Source organism: Myxocyprinus asiaticus, chromosome 3 (assembly GCF_019703515.2).
Source record: "Myxocyprinus asiaticus isolate MX2 ecotype Aquarium Trade chromosome 3, UBuf_Myxa_2, whole genome shotgun sequence".
Taxonomy (NCBI): domain Eukaryota; kingdom Metazoa; phylum Chordata; class Actinopteri; order Cypriniformes; family Catostomidae; genus Myxocyprinus; species Myxocyprinus asiaticus.
In genome coordinates, this window is record NC_059346.1 from 53,381,131 (window position 1) to 53,396,159 (window position 15,029).

Consider the following 15,029-nt stretch of genomic DNA (forward strand, 5'->3'; position numbering starts at 1 on the left):
TCGTGTCATGCACAAAGTAGATGTCTTAAACGACTTGCTAAAACTATAGTTTGCTAATATTAAATCTGTGGAGTGGTTAAAAAATGAGTTTTAATGACTTAAATTTATTTACATTTCTGACTTCAACTGTACATATTTAATGGTTTTCACAAAGGCAAGCATCACTATTACTGGAACTTGTTGAGGAAAAGTGCACTATTGTTTTTCCAAGTTATCTGATTGAAGATTTTGACCTGGTGGACAATAAAACCAGTGGGGGGAAAAAAAAGCCCCCATAAACCTATCTTGAAGTCAGGACTCAAACCTGAATAGCAACATGCTTACAACCTAGTTTTTAAAATCTAGTATATATATGGCAAGTTTGGCAAGCCTTGCACAAATGTTGGCAGTACCATGGTACTTTTATGTATACTATTATACCGAATGATTACCATATTCATGTACATTGTATTTACATGATATTTCAAAGTACTTCAGATAATACCATGGTATTACAATTACATGTTCAAAAAACATGGGAATACCATAGTATTTGTTTAGTGAGTGGCTCCTGTTTAAAGCTGTGCTGTAATTACTGTATGAAGCTCCTTTCAGTTAAAGCTGTTTGTGTCTTCTGTCATTCAGATCGCTATGGGTATCCCACTTCACCGCATTAAAGACATCAGAGTGATGTACGGGATGCAGCCATGGGGAGACTCGCCTATTGACTTTGAAGGGCTCTCTAACACCCCATCTCCACGAGGACACGTCATTGCAGCTCGAATTACCAGTGAGAATCCAGATGAGGTGTGTGAACCCGAATGATAAACTGATCCTTAAAGGGGTCTTACCTTAAAATGTGTCTTTTTTCTTCAGTAAGCACTTATTTTGCATGCAAAGAGGGCGTTTACAACACATAGTTAAAAGTACAGTAACACAAAATGACTTGTTTAATTCTAAGAATCAGAAAAACTGTGTAAAATGGTCAAGAAAAACACAATTTTGACATTTGTGGCACATAAAACCTTAACTAACATTATAAGTGGACCTCATAAAAATAAGGAATATTCAGGGTTCATTACAGGTTAAGCTCAATCTCACAGAATTTGTGGCATAATGTTGATTACCACAAAACCCCCCCCCCCCCCCCAAAAAAAACAGTAAGGCACTTACAATGGAAGTGAATAGGGCCAATCATTTAATCTTAAAATGATCACTGGCTACGTTTACATGCACCCTCATAATGCGATTACAATGCAATTAAGGCAATACTACGATTTAAACTGTTGGTCATGTAAACAGAATATTGTGATTTTATGATATTGTGATTATGCTAATATAATCAGACTAATGATAATCGCAGTAAGATATGTGGAGTACTCCTATTTTAATCACTTTATACTGGCATGCAAACGCTTTAATAGCATTTCTTCCACTCTGACCAAAGTGCGCCTGCGCCAGAGCTGCAGACAGATGATGTTACACTCAAGCACATGTTCGAAAACATTGCGAAACAAAAGAAGCTGCACTTCTCAGCTTCATGTGAAACTGCAGTTTCTTGCACTGTTTTCCAACAGTGGTGCTCCCCCATCTACAGCCCCACGGCAAAAGAAAACATATTTTCCCGAGTTGTGAATGTCCGTTTGCAGTCTTATTTGAACATTGGTGAGATAAAAAGACCGTATTCCACCAAAAAATGCAAGTACGTCTTTCAAACGAGTTCTCTTTCTAACATTTGTTCGGTATCTCACTATGGGAATTCGCCTCAGAGGTATCCAACACTGGAAGCAATGACACCACGTCTGTCAACTGACAGACCAATCACAGCAGTGATAAGGGTGCCCCACCTCCCTATATAAGACACTGCCACAGGTCTCTTCTTCATTCTCATTCACTTCACTGTGAAGATTGTTGGAAGCTGTTCTCAGCAGGACTCGCAAGGAGTGGTCACTAAACAGTTCATTAGACGAGCCATTCAGGTACGTCGCAGAGTGCAGCTTTTCTCTTTTGCGAATATATTCACTGTCGAAGTGAATATACTTTTATGCTGTGTCGATATTGTTTCTCCAGGCGTAAACCAGCATGTCAAGGTGGGTTTATGTATTTTTCCGGTAGAGTTAAAAGCGCTTATAGCTTCTGTTCTCTCCTGTACGTTTGGTGGTGTGGCAGATCGGCTGGTCTTACCATATTAAGGAGATATCTAGGGAAAGTTCCTTCCCGTCAGTGTGCTTGTGGATCTATGATCTCGCCCAAGTATTCCCACTCGGGGTCAGACATGCGCAGTCTGCACTCACTAATCCCGAGTGTTGCCCGCACCGTTCCAGGTTCGTATGGTGAGATTTGGAAAGGAGGGTGCGGGTGGCAGCATCGAATAATGGGGATCCCTGTTTTTCTCTGCCGCCAGCGGAAAAAGACCACCCTCCCCAGATGCAGCTGGTGCAATTTAAAGGACGAAGTTTCCACCAATCTGCCTCCTCTTTGAATCTGCCCCTTTGGCAGGGGACAGGGTAGAAGAGGAAGTGGATTACAACGATGATTGCCTTTGAGGATGATGGCAAGGAGGATGAGGTTGATGCTATTCTCCCTGCTCATTCCAGGCCAGACAGTGCAATGGACTCATCCCCTCTCCTGTCCTGGGAGAGCTGGACCTGGTTGGGACCTGGTTGAGACTGGTGTAGACAGGTGGCAGCCAAACTGTCCACTGACTGGCCGTCACAGCAGGCATGCCAGGGTGCAGAGAGAGACCTGTATAATGGTAAACTGCTGCCATCTCGTGCTGCCACAGTAAAACAATTGATTCCTGCCATCCCAGGGTGCGTCGCAGAGATGCGACTTTGGGACAAGCCGTTTTCTCACAGAGTGCCTGTTAAAGGTTTCTCTAGGCTGGATGTGCACGGGATGGATGATCTAGGGATGTCCAGCCCCCCTCCGGTCGAGGCATCGGTGGCGAATCACCTCCTCCCTGATCGTAGGGCGGCCTTTTCTTCCGCTCCCCCTTCATTGCTGGGATGGATGGAGATACTGTCGGCCTCCATTTATCAGAAGATCATTGTCATTGCGGATCTCAGCTTGCGCATGTCAAGCGGAGCCATCCAGAGCTGTGGCCACAGCATGGGTCTCGCCGTTGTGGGTGAACGGTTTCTACAATGCAGCAGTAGTGCTATTCAAGAAAGAAAGATGGGGAGGCATTTGATACTTGCCTTCCCTGAAAAGTCACTGCTCGAGCTCCACAGCCATCACGTTCTGGGTTCCCAGCCCATTTTAAAGGTGGGCAATCTGAATTCAGATCCCAGACCAGGCCCCCCCCACCCCAGCAGTCAGTGCAGGGAGGGGCACAGCCAAAACAGCCCCAGCTGAAAAGTAAGGCTTCATTTGGGGGACAAAGAAGATGCGGCTGACCTAACCAATGCTCTGGTTCGGAACATGGAGTGGGTGAACAGCACTCTGTTCCACTCCTTCCTCAAGAAGAGAGTTTGTTCTCATCCCCCCCAGCCCCCCCCCCAGACAAGAGGATTCGGCAGGGGAGTGAAAACTATATTTTGTGTTGCACAGCTCTTACAAAAAGAGTTTAAGAAGAGTGTTAGCACCAGTTCCCCCAGTGCCTCTCAGTTTGCATTTCCCCTCTCCACCCACTGGGTCAGAAAATAAAGAGGAGGACAGAAAACAGGTTTGCACGAAAACATGAGTGTTGCAAAAATAAAAAGATACACTGTGCATTCAGGCAGTGGGCTGAGGGCACAGCAATGTGTGAAAATAAACACAAAAAACTCCCAAATATTGTCCAGTTTAGAGCTGCAATTCCCAGCTCCACTGCTAGATGGTGTCACAGCACCATCGGTGAGCGAGAGCTACAGCGGGCCCCTCTATGCTCATGCAGAAAGTTGGCGTGCATGCACAGTCCACCCATCGGTTTTATCTACAATAGAACAGGGTTATCGCCTGCAATTCGCTGTAAAACCACCTCTCTACAACAAGGTGTTAATGTCAACAGCAGAGGGGGAGTCAACTTAGATTTTGGAGGAAAAAATAGTTAATTTGCTGAGCAAAAGAGCTAAAAGGGTGGTGCCGGTGGATGACAGTCATCAGGGTTTTTACTCCAGGTGTTTCGTCATCCCCAAGAGAGTGGGAGGTCTCCGTCTCATTCTGGATTTGCGGAACCTCAAAAAACACCTCAGAAGGTACAAATTCAATATGCTCCCGTTCAAAACGCTCTCTCAATTTGTTCGTCCCAGAGACAGGATTACGTCAGTCGATCTGAAAGATGCATATTTTCACATTGGCTTTTTTCCATCACACAGAAAATTCCTAAGGTTTGCTTATCAGGCAGTAGCCTACGAATTTTTGTCGGTGCCTTTTGGACTGTCATAAGCACTGAGAGTGTTCAGCAAGTGTGTGGAAGCAGCGCTAATGCCGACGAGATTAACGGGTCTCAGAGTGTCTGCTTAACTAGATGATCTACTGCTCTGTGCTCCGTCGCGGCAGCAAGCAGAGATAGATACGAGAGCGATGGTGTCTCATTTTAGAGAGCATAGGTTTCAAAATAAATTAGACAAAGAGCTGTCTGGTGCCCTCACAGGAAATAATATAACTGTGTCTCAGATTAAACCCCGATCTGTATCGAGCGTTTCTGTCAGAGGAGCGCATTGGATCGATTCGCAGCTGTTTGTCCCTTTTTCAGAAGGGGAAATGAGTCTCATTCAGACTGTGTCTATGCCTATTGGGTCTGTTGGCCTTGACGGCATCAGTCATTCTATTGGGACTATTGCGAATGAGAGAGTTTCAGCACTGGATAGCAGCGCAGCACTTGTGTCCTCGCCGTCACTTAAATCGCAGGGTGACAGTGACTTCAGAAGTCACTCTCCGTCACTGGAGAATCCCCGTTTTCCTTCAAGGGGGAATCTCTTTGGGGGTGGTGAGGAAAGTGGTGACGACAGACACGTTACTCACAGGTTGGGGCACGGTGTGCGAAGGCAGAATAATGAATGGGGTTTGGCCCACGTCACTACGCAACGTGCACATAATGTTCTGGAATTAATGACAGTGTTTCTAGCATTAAAGCACTTTGCACTTTTCTTTCAAAGCCACCATGTTCTATGATCGGACAACACGACAACAGTGGCATACATAAACAGACAATGGGCACGTTTTCACAGCGACTTCATAGCTTGGCACAAAAGCTGATTGTGTGTAGCGGTGTGCGCTTTCTCCCATTGCGGGAGACGCACGTTTCGGGAGTGATGAATACGGGCAGATCTCCTGTCCATGGGGAATCCTCTGTACGGAGATTGGAAGCTTCACCCTCAGGTGGTGAGTCAGCTGTGGGAGAGATACGGGCAAGCTGGCGTAGATCTCTTCGCATTGCACAAAAACGCTCATTGCCTTCTGTTCTTCTCTCTGGCGATAGATGGTGCTCCTATGGGTGTGGATGCTCTAGCGCATCCTTGGCCATACGTGCTAATTTACATGTTTCCCCCACTGAGTTTAATCATTCCAACTCTAAGAAGAGTAAGAGAATACGGTCACTCGGTCACTCAGTCATACTGATCGTCCTGTACTGGCCGGGGAAACTGTGGCTGGCAGAAATATTACAACTCTTGTATGGCCAGCCTTGGCCCCTCCCGCTGCTCAGGCACTTACTGTTGCAAACAGGGGGGAAATATTTCACCCCGACCCGGACCGAGTGGTTCTTTGAGCTTGGCCTGTGAAAGGCTAAATTTGAGTGTGTCAGGTTTACCCCAGAGGATGATTGAAACAATTCAGTGCGTGAGGGCTGCCTCAACGCGCTCTGCGTACAATTGGAAATGGAGTGTGTTTGAGCAGTGGTGTGCACACAGACACATTGTTCCATTTTTATGTTCGGTGGCAGACATTTTGTGCTTTCTTCAGGAACTTTTGGATAAAGGCAGGGCCTTCTCAACCATCAATCTCACTGCCATATTGGCCTGTCATGTGGGAATTTACTTGAGTATAATAGGTCAACACCCGCTTGTTTGCAGGTTTATGAGGAGCGCTCTGCGTTTGAACAGGGTGTCAAAACCGCTAGTTCCGTCATGGGATCTGTCTGTGGTTTTGAACGTGCTTTCTCAGCCTCCCTTTGAGACAGTTGATGAAAGTATGGAATTGAAGCTCCTTTCCCTAAAGGCAGCTTTGTTACTGGCTCTGATGACCGCAGAGCGAGTTAGTGAACTCCATGTTTTGTATGTTTGTACGTGGAGAGAACAAAGGCAATGAGGAAGAGTAATCAGATTTTTGTTTCTTGGACTGATTCTCGTAAAGGCAGACCCATATCAGGACAGTGCCTGTCTCATTGGGTAGTGGAAGCTATTATATTAAGCTCATTCTTCCAGAGACATGGCTACCTCATGGGCACTGTTTAAGGGCATTTCAATCCAGGACATTGTTTCCCCCCCTATCCATTCTTTGCAAATTGATGTACATTGGACACTACAAGTCGGTTGATGGTCTGCTTCGGACAGCATATCTGCAAAACGGGAGTTGGCAATATTCCATAGTGAGATAACGAACGAATGTTCTTTAGGTTACTCATGTAACCCCGGTTCTCTGATAACAGGAGTGAGGTATCTCACCACACTTCCCTCCTTGCAGTTGCACAGAGAAGAGATATGTGGAGAATGAAGTAGAGACCTGTGGCATTGTCTTGTATAGGGAGGTGGGGCTCCCTTGTAACTGCTGTGATTGGTCTGTCAGCTAACAGACGTGGTGTTATTGCTTCCAGTGTCGGATACGCCAGAGGCAAATTCCCACAGTGAGATACCTCTCTCCTGTTATCAGAGAACCGTGTTTACGTGAGTTGCAGGGGGTGTTTGGGGGAGGGACACTCTCATTCTAGAGAGCGTCTGATTGGACATTCTGTGTAGTGAACTGTAAGATGAGTTGTCAGTATTTTCTGTTTTTATGCGTTTTCCCAGAAATGAAAGACTTCTGATGATCATAATCACTGTTTAATAACTGATGCTGCTTCCTTTGTGTTGGTCAGGGTTTTAAGCCCAGCTCAGGTACTGTCCAGGAGCTGAATTTCCGCAGTAATAAGAATGTGTGGGGTTACTTCAGTGTGGCGGCAGCTGGAGGCCTGCATGAGTTCGCTGATTCTCAGTTCGGCCACTGCTTCTCCTGGGGAGAGAACCGAGAGGAGGCCATCTCGTGAGTAATGCCTGCTCCACAACGTCTCTGTTTTAGAGAGAGTGTCCTGTTAGTATGCAGCAGGCCAGCAGCCATTAATACATGACCTTACACCACTAAACGCTTGTTTTATGAGAAATTCTATAGAACATACAGTACTGCTATGAATGATTCATTTAGTCCTTAATTCATTGGTTATTTTGTGGTGCCCCTTAGAGGATAGGGCGGGAATTTTTTTCTGAAATAGTTTTGCATGCACTCGCAATAGTTTGCTGTCCCTCGCAATACATTTACATGGGTTTACGACAGTAACCATGTTTTAACTATTTTAACATAGTTTAACTGTGGTTTTACTATAATAATATTGTGGTAACACTTTAAAATAAGATTATATTTGTTAACATTAGTTAACAACATTTGTTAACATGAACTAATGATGAATAATACTTTTACAGCATTTATTAATCTTGGTTAATGTTAATTTCAACATATACTAACATTTTTAAAACAAAAGTTGTATATGTTAACATTAATGCACTATGAACTAACATGACCTAACAATGAACAACTGTATTTTTATGAACTAACAATAACAAACATTAATAAAACTGTAATGTATTCAAGGTGTTGAATGATACCTAATGCATTTACTAATAATAAAAGTGCTACCAATATTGTAGACTGTAGTAACCATAGTTTTTGGCAGAAAACGTGTTTTTCTATAATAATGTTGTTGTAACCATTACTTTTTTTGTTGTTGACGGAAACCATGGTTTTAATACATTTTGCTGTATTCATATAGTAACCATGGTTTTCCTATAGATTAACCATGCGAGGGAACGCAAAATTTTTTGAAGGAAAACTTTTTTTGTTTTCCAGAAGAAAAACAATCCCACCCTGTCCTTTAAGGGGCTCCGTATCGTACTGTAGTGTTCTAACCTGTTGGCGGGAAAAAAAATCCTTAAGTCAAATCATTACTACTCTATCACTACAAAAAGTATTGTAGTGTTACTATTGTACAGCTGATAGTACTGTGGTACTTTGACATATTGCACTGAATGATAACAAATGCCGTCATTTACATTGTACTCCAAGGTACTTCAAGAATACCATGGAGCATGTCCAAAAACATGATATTACCATGATCAGTGTCCAAATAATATGGTGTTACAGTGGTGATCACACTGAAGAGTCAAGTGTTTACACTCTCTGTGGAAATCAACTTACAGATGGCTTGCTTATAGTAAGGTAGTATATCATAACAAGATATATTATTAATTTAGCTTTGTGTTTTCATAGGAACATGGTAGTGGCTTTGAAGGAGCTGTCCATAAGAGGAGACTTCAGGACTACAGTGGAGTATCTGATAAAGCTTCTTGAAACGGAGAGCTTCCAGCACAACAGCATCGACACAGGATGGCTGGATAGACTGATCTCAGAAAAGATGCAGGTATAGTCACTTGAGTCATAGCCCTCTTTATAAAACTCTCTTGCACGTACTTCATCACTCTTCTCGTCATTACAAGTCAAACAATGACCTGTGGCTGCAGTACATTGTAACATTGTAATATTTCTCCTCTTGTTTATTTAACAAATGTTGCTCAAATATGCTTTCATTTATTGAAGTTACCATTCGGTCACTAATTAAAGGAATAGTTAATCAGCCAAAAAAATTAAATAAAAAAATTGTTTAAATGTCTCTGCAGCTTGCTTTATAAGCACAATGGAGATCAGATTTTCAATTAAAATGTATCTAACTGTGTGTGTAGGCAGAGCGTCCTGACACTATGCTGGGAGTAGTGAGTGGAGCTCTGCACGTGGCTGATGTCAACCTCAGGAACAGTGTGTCCAACTTTCTGCACTCGCTGGAGAGGTAAGAAACACCCAGCTCACAGTTTATAACCCAGACTATGTTCGGAATTGCAGTATGGAGTCTGTGCACAGAATGCAATTTTTTGCACACACAAAACCCAGCAGGAAACGCCACAGAATTCTGCAGAATTGGAACACCTGTCATCCATTAAGAGCTACACATCCCCCACCCCTTGAGTGTTCATTTATTAAATATTTTGGATAATTAGATTATACTTTTAGCTACCAATAAGTGTGTAGTGGTCTCAGCCAAGTTTAAAAACACATTTTAGCATCTTTAAATCCATTTAGATCAACAAAATTCCACAGATTTTCTGAAATCAGCGCAGAAAATGTGAAGTCAGCAAATTCCGTTTGGGCCTCTGAACCTACTACATTTACCAAAAGGTGTTGCATGAGATACGGTATCCCACAATGCAATGCACCCAATATGACCTTCCATTTTGAAAGTGATTAATGAACCAGAAGCAATATCATCCACAATTTATTCATTATTTGATTGGACTTTCAAAATGTATTATTCAAAATTAGATTAGAAATGCAAATAAAATAAATTTCCAAGATAATTCAACCGCACTCACTGAATTAAAAAATGCAACGTAAACATTGTAGCATACTAGTGTTTGAAATGTTTGTTACATGATACATAATGCTTACATGCTGTTTAAAAAAAATGTATGCAATAAAATTCAGGAGGAGAGTGAAGACCCGTTAAGATGGTTAATATGAAAACTGATGCGCTTGTTATGTTTCATGCCTTGTAAATTGCTTTCATTTTTGTGTTTTTATTTATTTTATTTTATTTATTTTTTTCATCTTTCAAAATGACAGACTACATTTTGGAATAATCCAATTAACATAACCTCAGGTTCCGATCACTTCACATTCCGTACGTTCTGAGGGAAAATGAGGAAGAGCTATGCTTAATAAAATGCTGTGTTTTCCTTGGTGTGAAAATGACTCTCCGCTATACGCCCCACAGCCCTTTATTTACTGTTGATGACGCAGTCAAGCTTTTCTTACCTTCATCTGTTCTCCCGAAAACACAGAGAGAGAGAGAGAGAGAGAGAGAGAAGCGATCACACTTTGTAAATTACCTCAAAAAATTATTAAATAACACCTTTGTCAACCATGCATTTAAATCTAGTATATAGTTGTCAAAAAGTGTTCTAGTATCCAATGGAAGGCTAAATCAAAAACAAATACATGGAGGCATTTGGTTCAGAAACAAATGCTTATATTCAACTAGAGAGAAGCCATCAAAATGTGTAGGCTAAATTGTCATATATATCGTTATCGATATTTTTGCTTGTATCACCCACCCCATCACACAGTTTTTCATTAAGAAACCTTTTTTTGTTGATTTATTTTATTATTATTTTTTTTTTTCCCTAGGAAACAAAAAAACATTACCATGATATAAAATTACTAGGTCTGGGAATCGATAAAATTATCATGCAGTTTACTCTATTTGCAATTAATCACAATTAAATTATGGTACATGATACATTACAACAAACATTAAAATATCATCATAAATATATTTAATTTATACTTTGTCTTAAAAGAACTTGCAAGAAATTGGTTAGTCATCATTTATTTAAAATAAAAATGTACATGTTCAAATGTTCAGTTTTTTTACTTTTTTGTGGATAGTTAATAAGACACAATTTTACAGGTATTAATCTTTGATACAAGTATACGTATACATGCCATAAATTCAGTGGACATGCTGACAGCTTAGGGTTATTGTTACAGTGAGATTGCTCCTCACTGTTAGGAAAGCATGATGCTGTTATTAAAACGCATTTAATAGCAAAATCCTCTGACGTTTTTCAGTGGACTTTAAATAACAGGATCAAATGGGCAGATTCAATTCATATCAAGCTTTATTGGCAAGAGAAACTTAAGTGTACTGTACATTGACAATGCATTATTGGACACAAATATACAGATATAAAATATATTGAATGCTGAAATTTAAAATCTCAATTATTATTTCTCTGGCTGCTGTTCAGTCTCTACAAGTATACAGTACCTGTCTACAGCTCGCTGAACGGACACATCCTTCAGTCTCTTTCACGCACACACACAGGGTCTCTCTTTCGCGGTTCTGCTTTTGAAACCGGTTCAGACGACAGCAGTTGCACATTTACAGGTGATGCGAAGAGAAACGGCAGCTTGCCCATATCTCTCGCGTGCCTGGTTCACGCGAAGTCTTCATTCTCCATGCAGTAAATCCGTGTTTGTAATGCCCGGGACATGTGTCGCGTGTAATGAAACTCGCACTTCTCCACACAATTAGTTTTTGGCTCACACTTTATATTAGGTGACCTTTACTACTATGTACTAACATTAAATACGTACAAGACTTTATTTACTGTGTAATTACATGATGTTCTGCAAAATTCCCACATTTGCTGCTACTGAGGTTGAGGTACGGCTAAGTTTAGGGGTAGGGTTAGGTTTTGGGGTAAGGGTTGGGTTAGGATTAGGGGTCAAGTTAACAGTATAACTACAAATGTCATTAAACTTTAAATGTAATTACAATGCAACAACATGTACTGTATGTACATAAGTACATTGCAGCAAATGGTTAAGTACATAGTAGTTAAGGCCACCTAATATAAAGTGGATCCAGTTTTTGTGCTAGGATGTGCAGTCATGTCGAGTGTGTACATCCTAAAAATGTATATATGCCAATTAGCCACAGAAAGTTGGAAAAAACATTAGTGAAGTTTTGCGCATTGTACAAAGGTGCCTCTGTTTGTTCCAGACAGGCAGCATGATCCCCTATTCTTAACTATATGGAGCCAGTAAGGCTGAGTAGCCTGCCAGGAATAACCTTCTCGCGAAGGCTCAGGAAGGGGAAAAAACGGATACTGCATTAATTGCTGTTAAATAGAACCCCTAGTAAACAGTATGCACTGCACAGTATGCTGTAAGCACTACATTATTACTCCATTATGAAAATAGACTCAGTCATTAGTTTTTACTGTCACACAATTTTACATGTCGTTTTGTGAGCACACTTTATCATTTTATTGTTTATATTGATCTATAGTAGTCTAAAGTTAAAGGGAATGTTTACCCCCCACCAAAAAAATTCTCTCATCATTTATACTCTCGTGCCATCCCAGATGTGTATAACTTACTTTCTTCTGCTGAATACAGACAAATATTTGTAGAAGAATATCTCTGCTCTTTAGGTCCATGCAATGCACTTAAATTTTGATTTGTTTCTCATCAACATCTATCATATCTCTTCAGAAGACATGGATTAAACCACTGGAGTCGTATTGATTACTTTTATGCTGCTTTTATGTGCTTTTTGGACTTTAAAAGTTCTGGTCACCATTCACTTGCATTGTATGGACCTAAAGAGCCAAGATATTCTTCTAAAAAGAAAGTCATACTCATCTGGGATGGCATGAGGGTGAGTAAATAATGAGAATTTTCAAGGAATGTTCAAGGTTCAAAACAAGTAAAGCTCAGTCACTATGATACTAAAGTCATGTACACATAACACATAATTTTTGCATCTTTTGGCTAAACTTTTGAAACCGGGTCTATTTTCATTTTTATCTACTGGCCCCATTCACTTCCATTGTAAGAGCCTTAGTGTAACTTTATTTAAGTGAGGGATAAGTTGGTTATTTTATCTGGAAATCAACTTGTATGGAATGTAGAAAATTGGTTTAAACCCTTGATTATGTTCTCAGTTTTTCTGATTTTCTCACTCTTTCTCTTACACTCTCCTGTGTGTCTATAGAGGTCAGGTTTTACCTGCACATACCCTGTTGAACACTGTGGATGTGGAGTTGATCTATGAGGGGACCAAATATGTTCTGAAGGTGACGAGACAGTCACCTAACTCTTACGTGGTCATCATGAATAACTCCTTAGCTGAGGTGGATGTTCATCGGCTGAGCGACGGAGGTCTGCTGCTTTCGTACGATGGCAGCAGCTACACCACCTATATGAAGGAGGAGGTTGACAGGTAAACAAAGAGCGAAGAACACAAAAACATTGTTATGAGAGCTGAGAGTATTCATGGTGCTTGTGCCATTTTGAGCAATATTTGGACAGGATTAGTTTTCTGAACAGACAGGTTTGATTCGGATGGGGTTGAAAAGTGTGTTTGGGAATGTTTGTGAAACACAAATTCACAGAATGTCCTCTGGGTAAACTAGTTTAATTTAATTAAAATTAGATATTTTATAAAAAATAAAAAAAATCATATAATTAAATATGAACTAAAATACTTCCAATAAATCTGGTAAACATTTTGTTGCAATATTCAGATATTTTCAAAAGTTGTCATTTAGAAATGTGTTTTTTTTTTTTTTTTCTAGGTATCGAATCATTATCGGTAACAAGACGTGTGTTTTTGAGAAAGAGAATGACCCATCACTGCTGCGCTCGCCATCTGCTGGGAAACTTATCCAGTACAATGTGGAGGACGGGGGACACGTGTTTGCTGGACAGTGTTATGCTGAGATAGAGGTGTGTAAGTTGGAGAGACCATAATCAAGCTCGATTCTGTGTACAAGTTCCTAGGCTGCTACAAAGTGCACTTCCAAAGAACTTAATCACCAGATTTGGCAAAGTTTGCCAGGTTTATTTTGGTCAGTCCCTGTACTATTCACAAGTGGGCAGTTCTTGGCTATAATTACTTTAAACCTTAAACGCATGGGTGTTTCGCCAAACATTATTACATACTCTGGTCTTTAGAGACCCGGCACGTATATCTATCACAAATGGATCTATGCCCTGATAGTGTCTTATTTCCAAAACATTTTCAAGACAGTTAGAAAATAATAGAATATATTCTTTTATATATATATATATATATATATATATATATATATATATATATATATATATATATATATATATATATATATAAAATATTATTATTATTATTATTATTATATATATATTTTTTTCATATCAAAGAGATGATGCAACAAATTAAGAACAGCATTCATTACTTCTGCACTGAAATTTAATGAGATGCAAAAACACATTTTGAGCTACACAAAATAAATAATTTACACATAAGCTATACATTTGTATTTTCTCGAGCACTTTTTGAGTCTAAATAGACTTGCATAATTTCAGTAGTACACCCAAATAACAATAGCCAAATCATACTACTCATGTGTTAAACTTGCTATAGTTTAATTCCACATTGTCAAATAGCAATGTCAAATGTAAATCAAGTCACATCACTGACACATCAGCGTCACCTTTAAAATATGTATGCATACATGCAGGCTTGGGGAGTAACGGATTACTTGTAATGACGTTAAGTAATCAGGATACAAAAATACGTAAACCATCATAATCAGATTACTGTTACATTTTAAAAAATTGGGATTACTGTCATGATTACATGTTTTAATTTCTGACAAAAGAAATAGTGAATTTTCCTGATATAAAGTGATTCAGACAGCTGTTTGTTTAGATTGAAAGATGGTTTAGATGCACGTTCTCGTCAGGGTCTCTCTCATGACTCACTTGAGTCAGGAGCGCCTCCTACTGTCGCATACGCGAATAAAGCCTGTCTCACATCAGCACTCTGTTCTTGAGGCAAACAGCTGCTTCATCGCGATGGTCACAGAAGAACATGCATTATTTTCTTGAAAATTTCAACATTGTTCGCTCTTTAAAAGAGAAAAGAGAAATAATATTAAAGTTCAGTGGAATTTATGCCATCCAGCTGTGAAGGTGCTCTCATTATCCAAGGACCTGAGAATTTGAAGGTAATAAGAGCCACACAGAAATCACATTAGCTACGTTAGCTAAAATTTGTTAATATTAAAATGAGTTAAAATGAGTTAGCCTTAGTGCTCAAAGAAATCCTTGGCCCTCATTATTTGGTAGGAGCAGGAATAGCTGCCAATACTGACACAATTTGCGCATTATTGATGGTATGGCATAGAAATCCCCTGGTTTGCATGGTTGCAAATACGAACTGTACTATATTAGCCAGGACGTCCTGTATGTTGTTCCGTACCGTATTGAAGCTGAAA

At 40.2% G+C, this 15,029-nt stretch overlaps 1 protein-coding gene across 5 annotated transcripts in view; it reads left to right on the forward strand.

Moving 5' to 3' along the window:
- The window catches only part of LOC127430727 (acetyl-CoA carboxylase), a 94,034-nt gene that overhangs the window by 24,993 nt on the left and 54,012 nt on the right, over positions 1-15,029 (forward strand). For all 5 annotated transcript variants that reach the window (XM_051680733.1, XM_051680742.1, XM_051680751.1 and 2 more), the window contains 6 exons: positions 625-786; positions 6,977-7,140; positions 8,419-8,569; positions 8,889-8,992; positions 12,764-12,991; positions 13,347-13,497. In XM_051680733.1, coding sequence (XP_051536693.1) covers positions 625-786; positions 6,977-7,140; positions 8,419-8,569; positions 8,889-8,992; positions 12,764-12,991; positions 13,347-13,497 — 960 coding nt within the window. The remainder of the gene's footprint in view (positions 1-624; positions 787-6,976; positions 7,141-8,418; positions 8,570-8,888; positions 8,993-12,763; positions 12,992-13,346; positions 13,498-15,029) is intronic.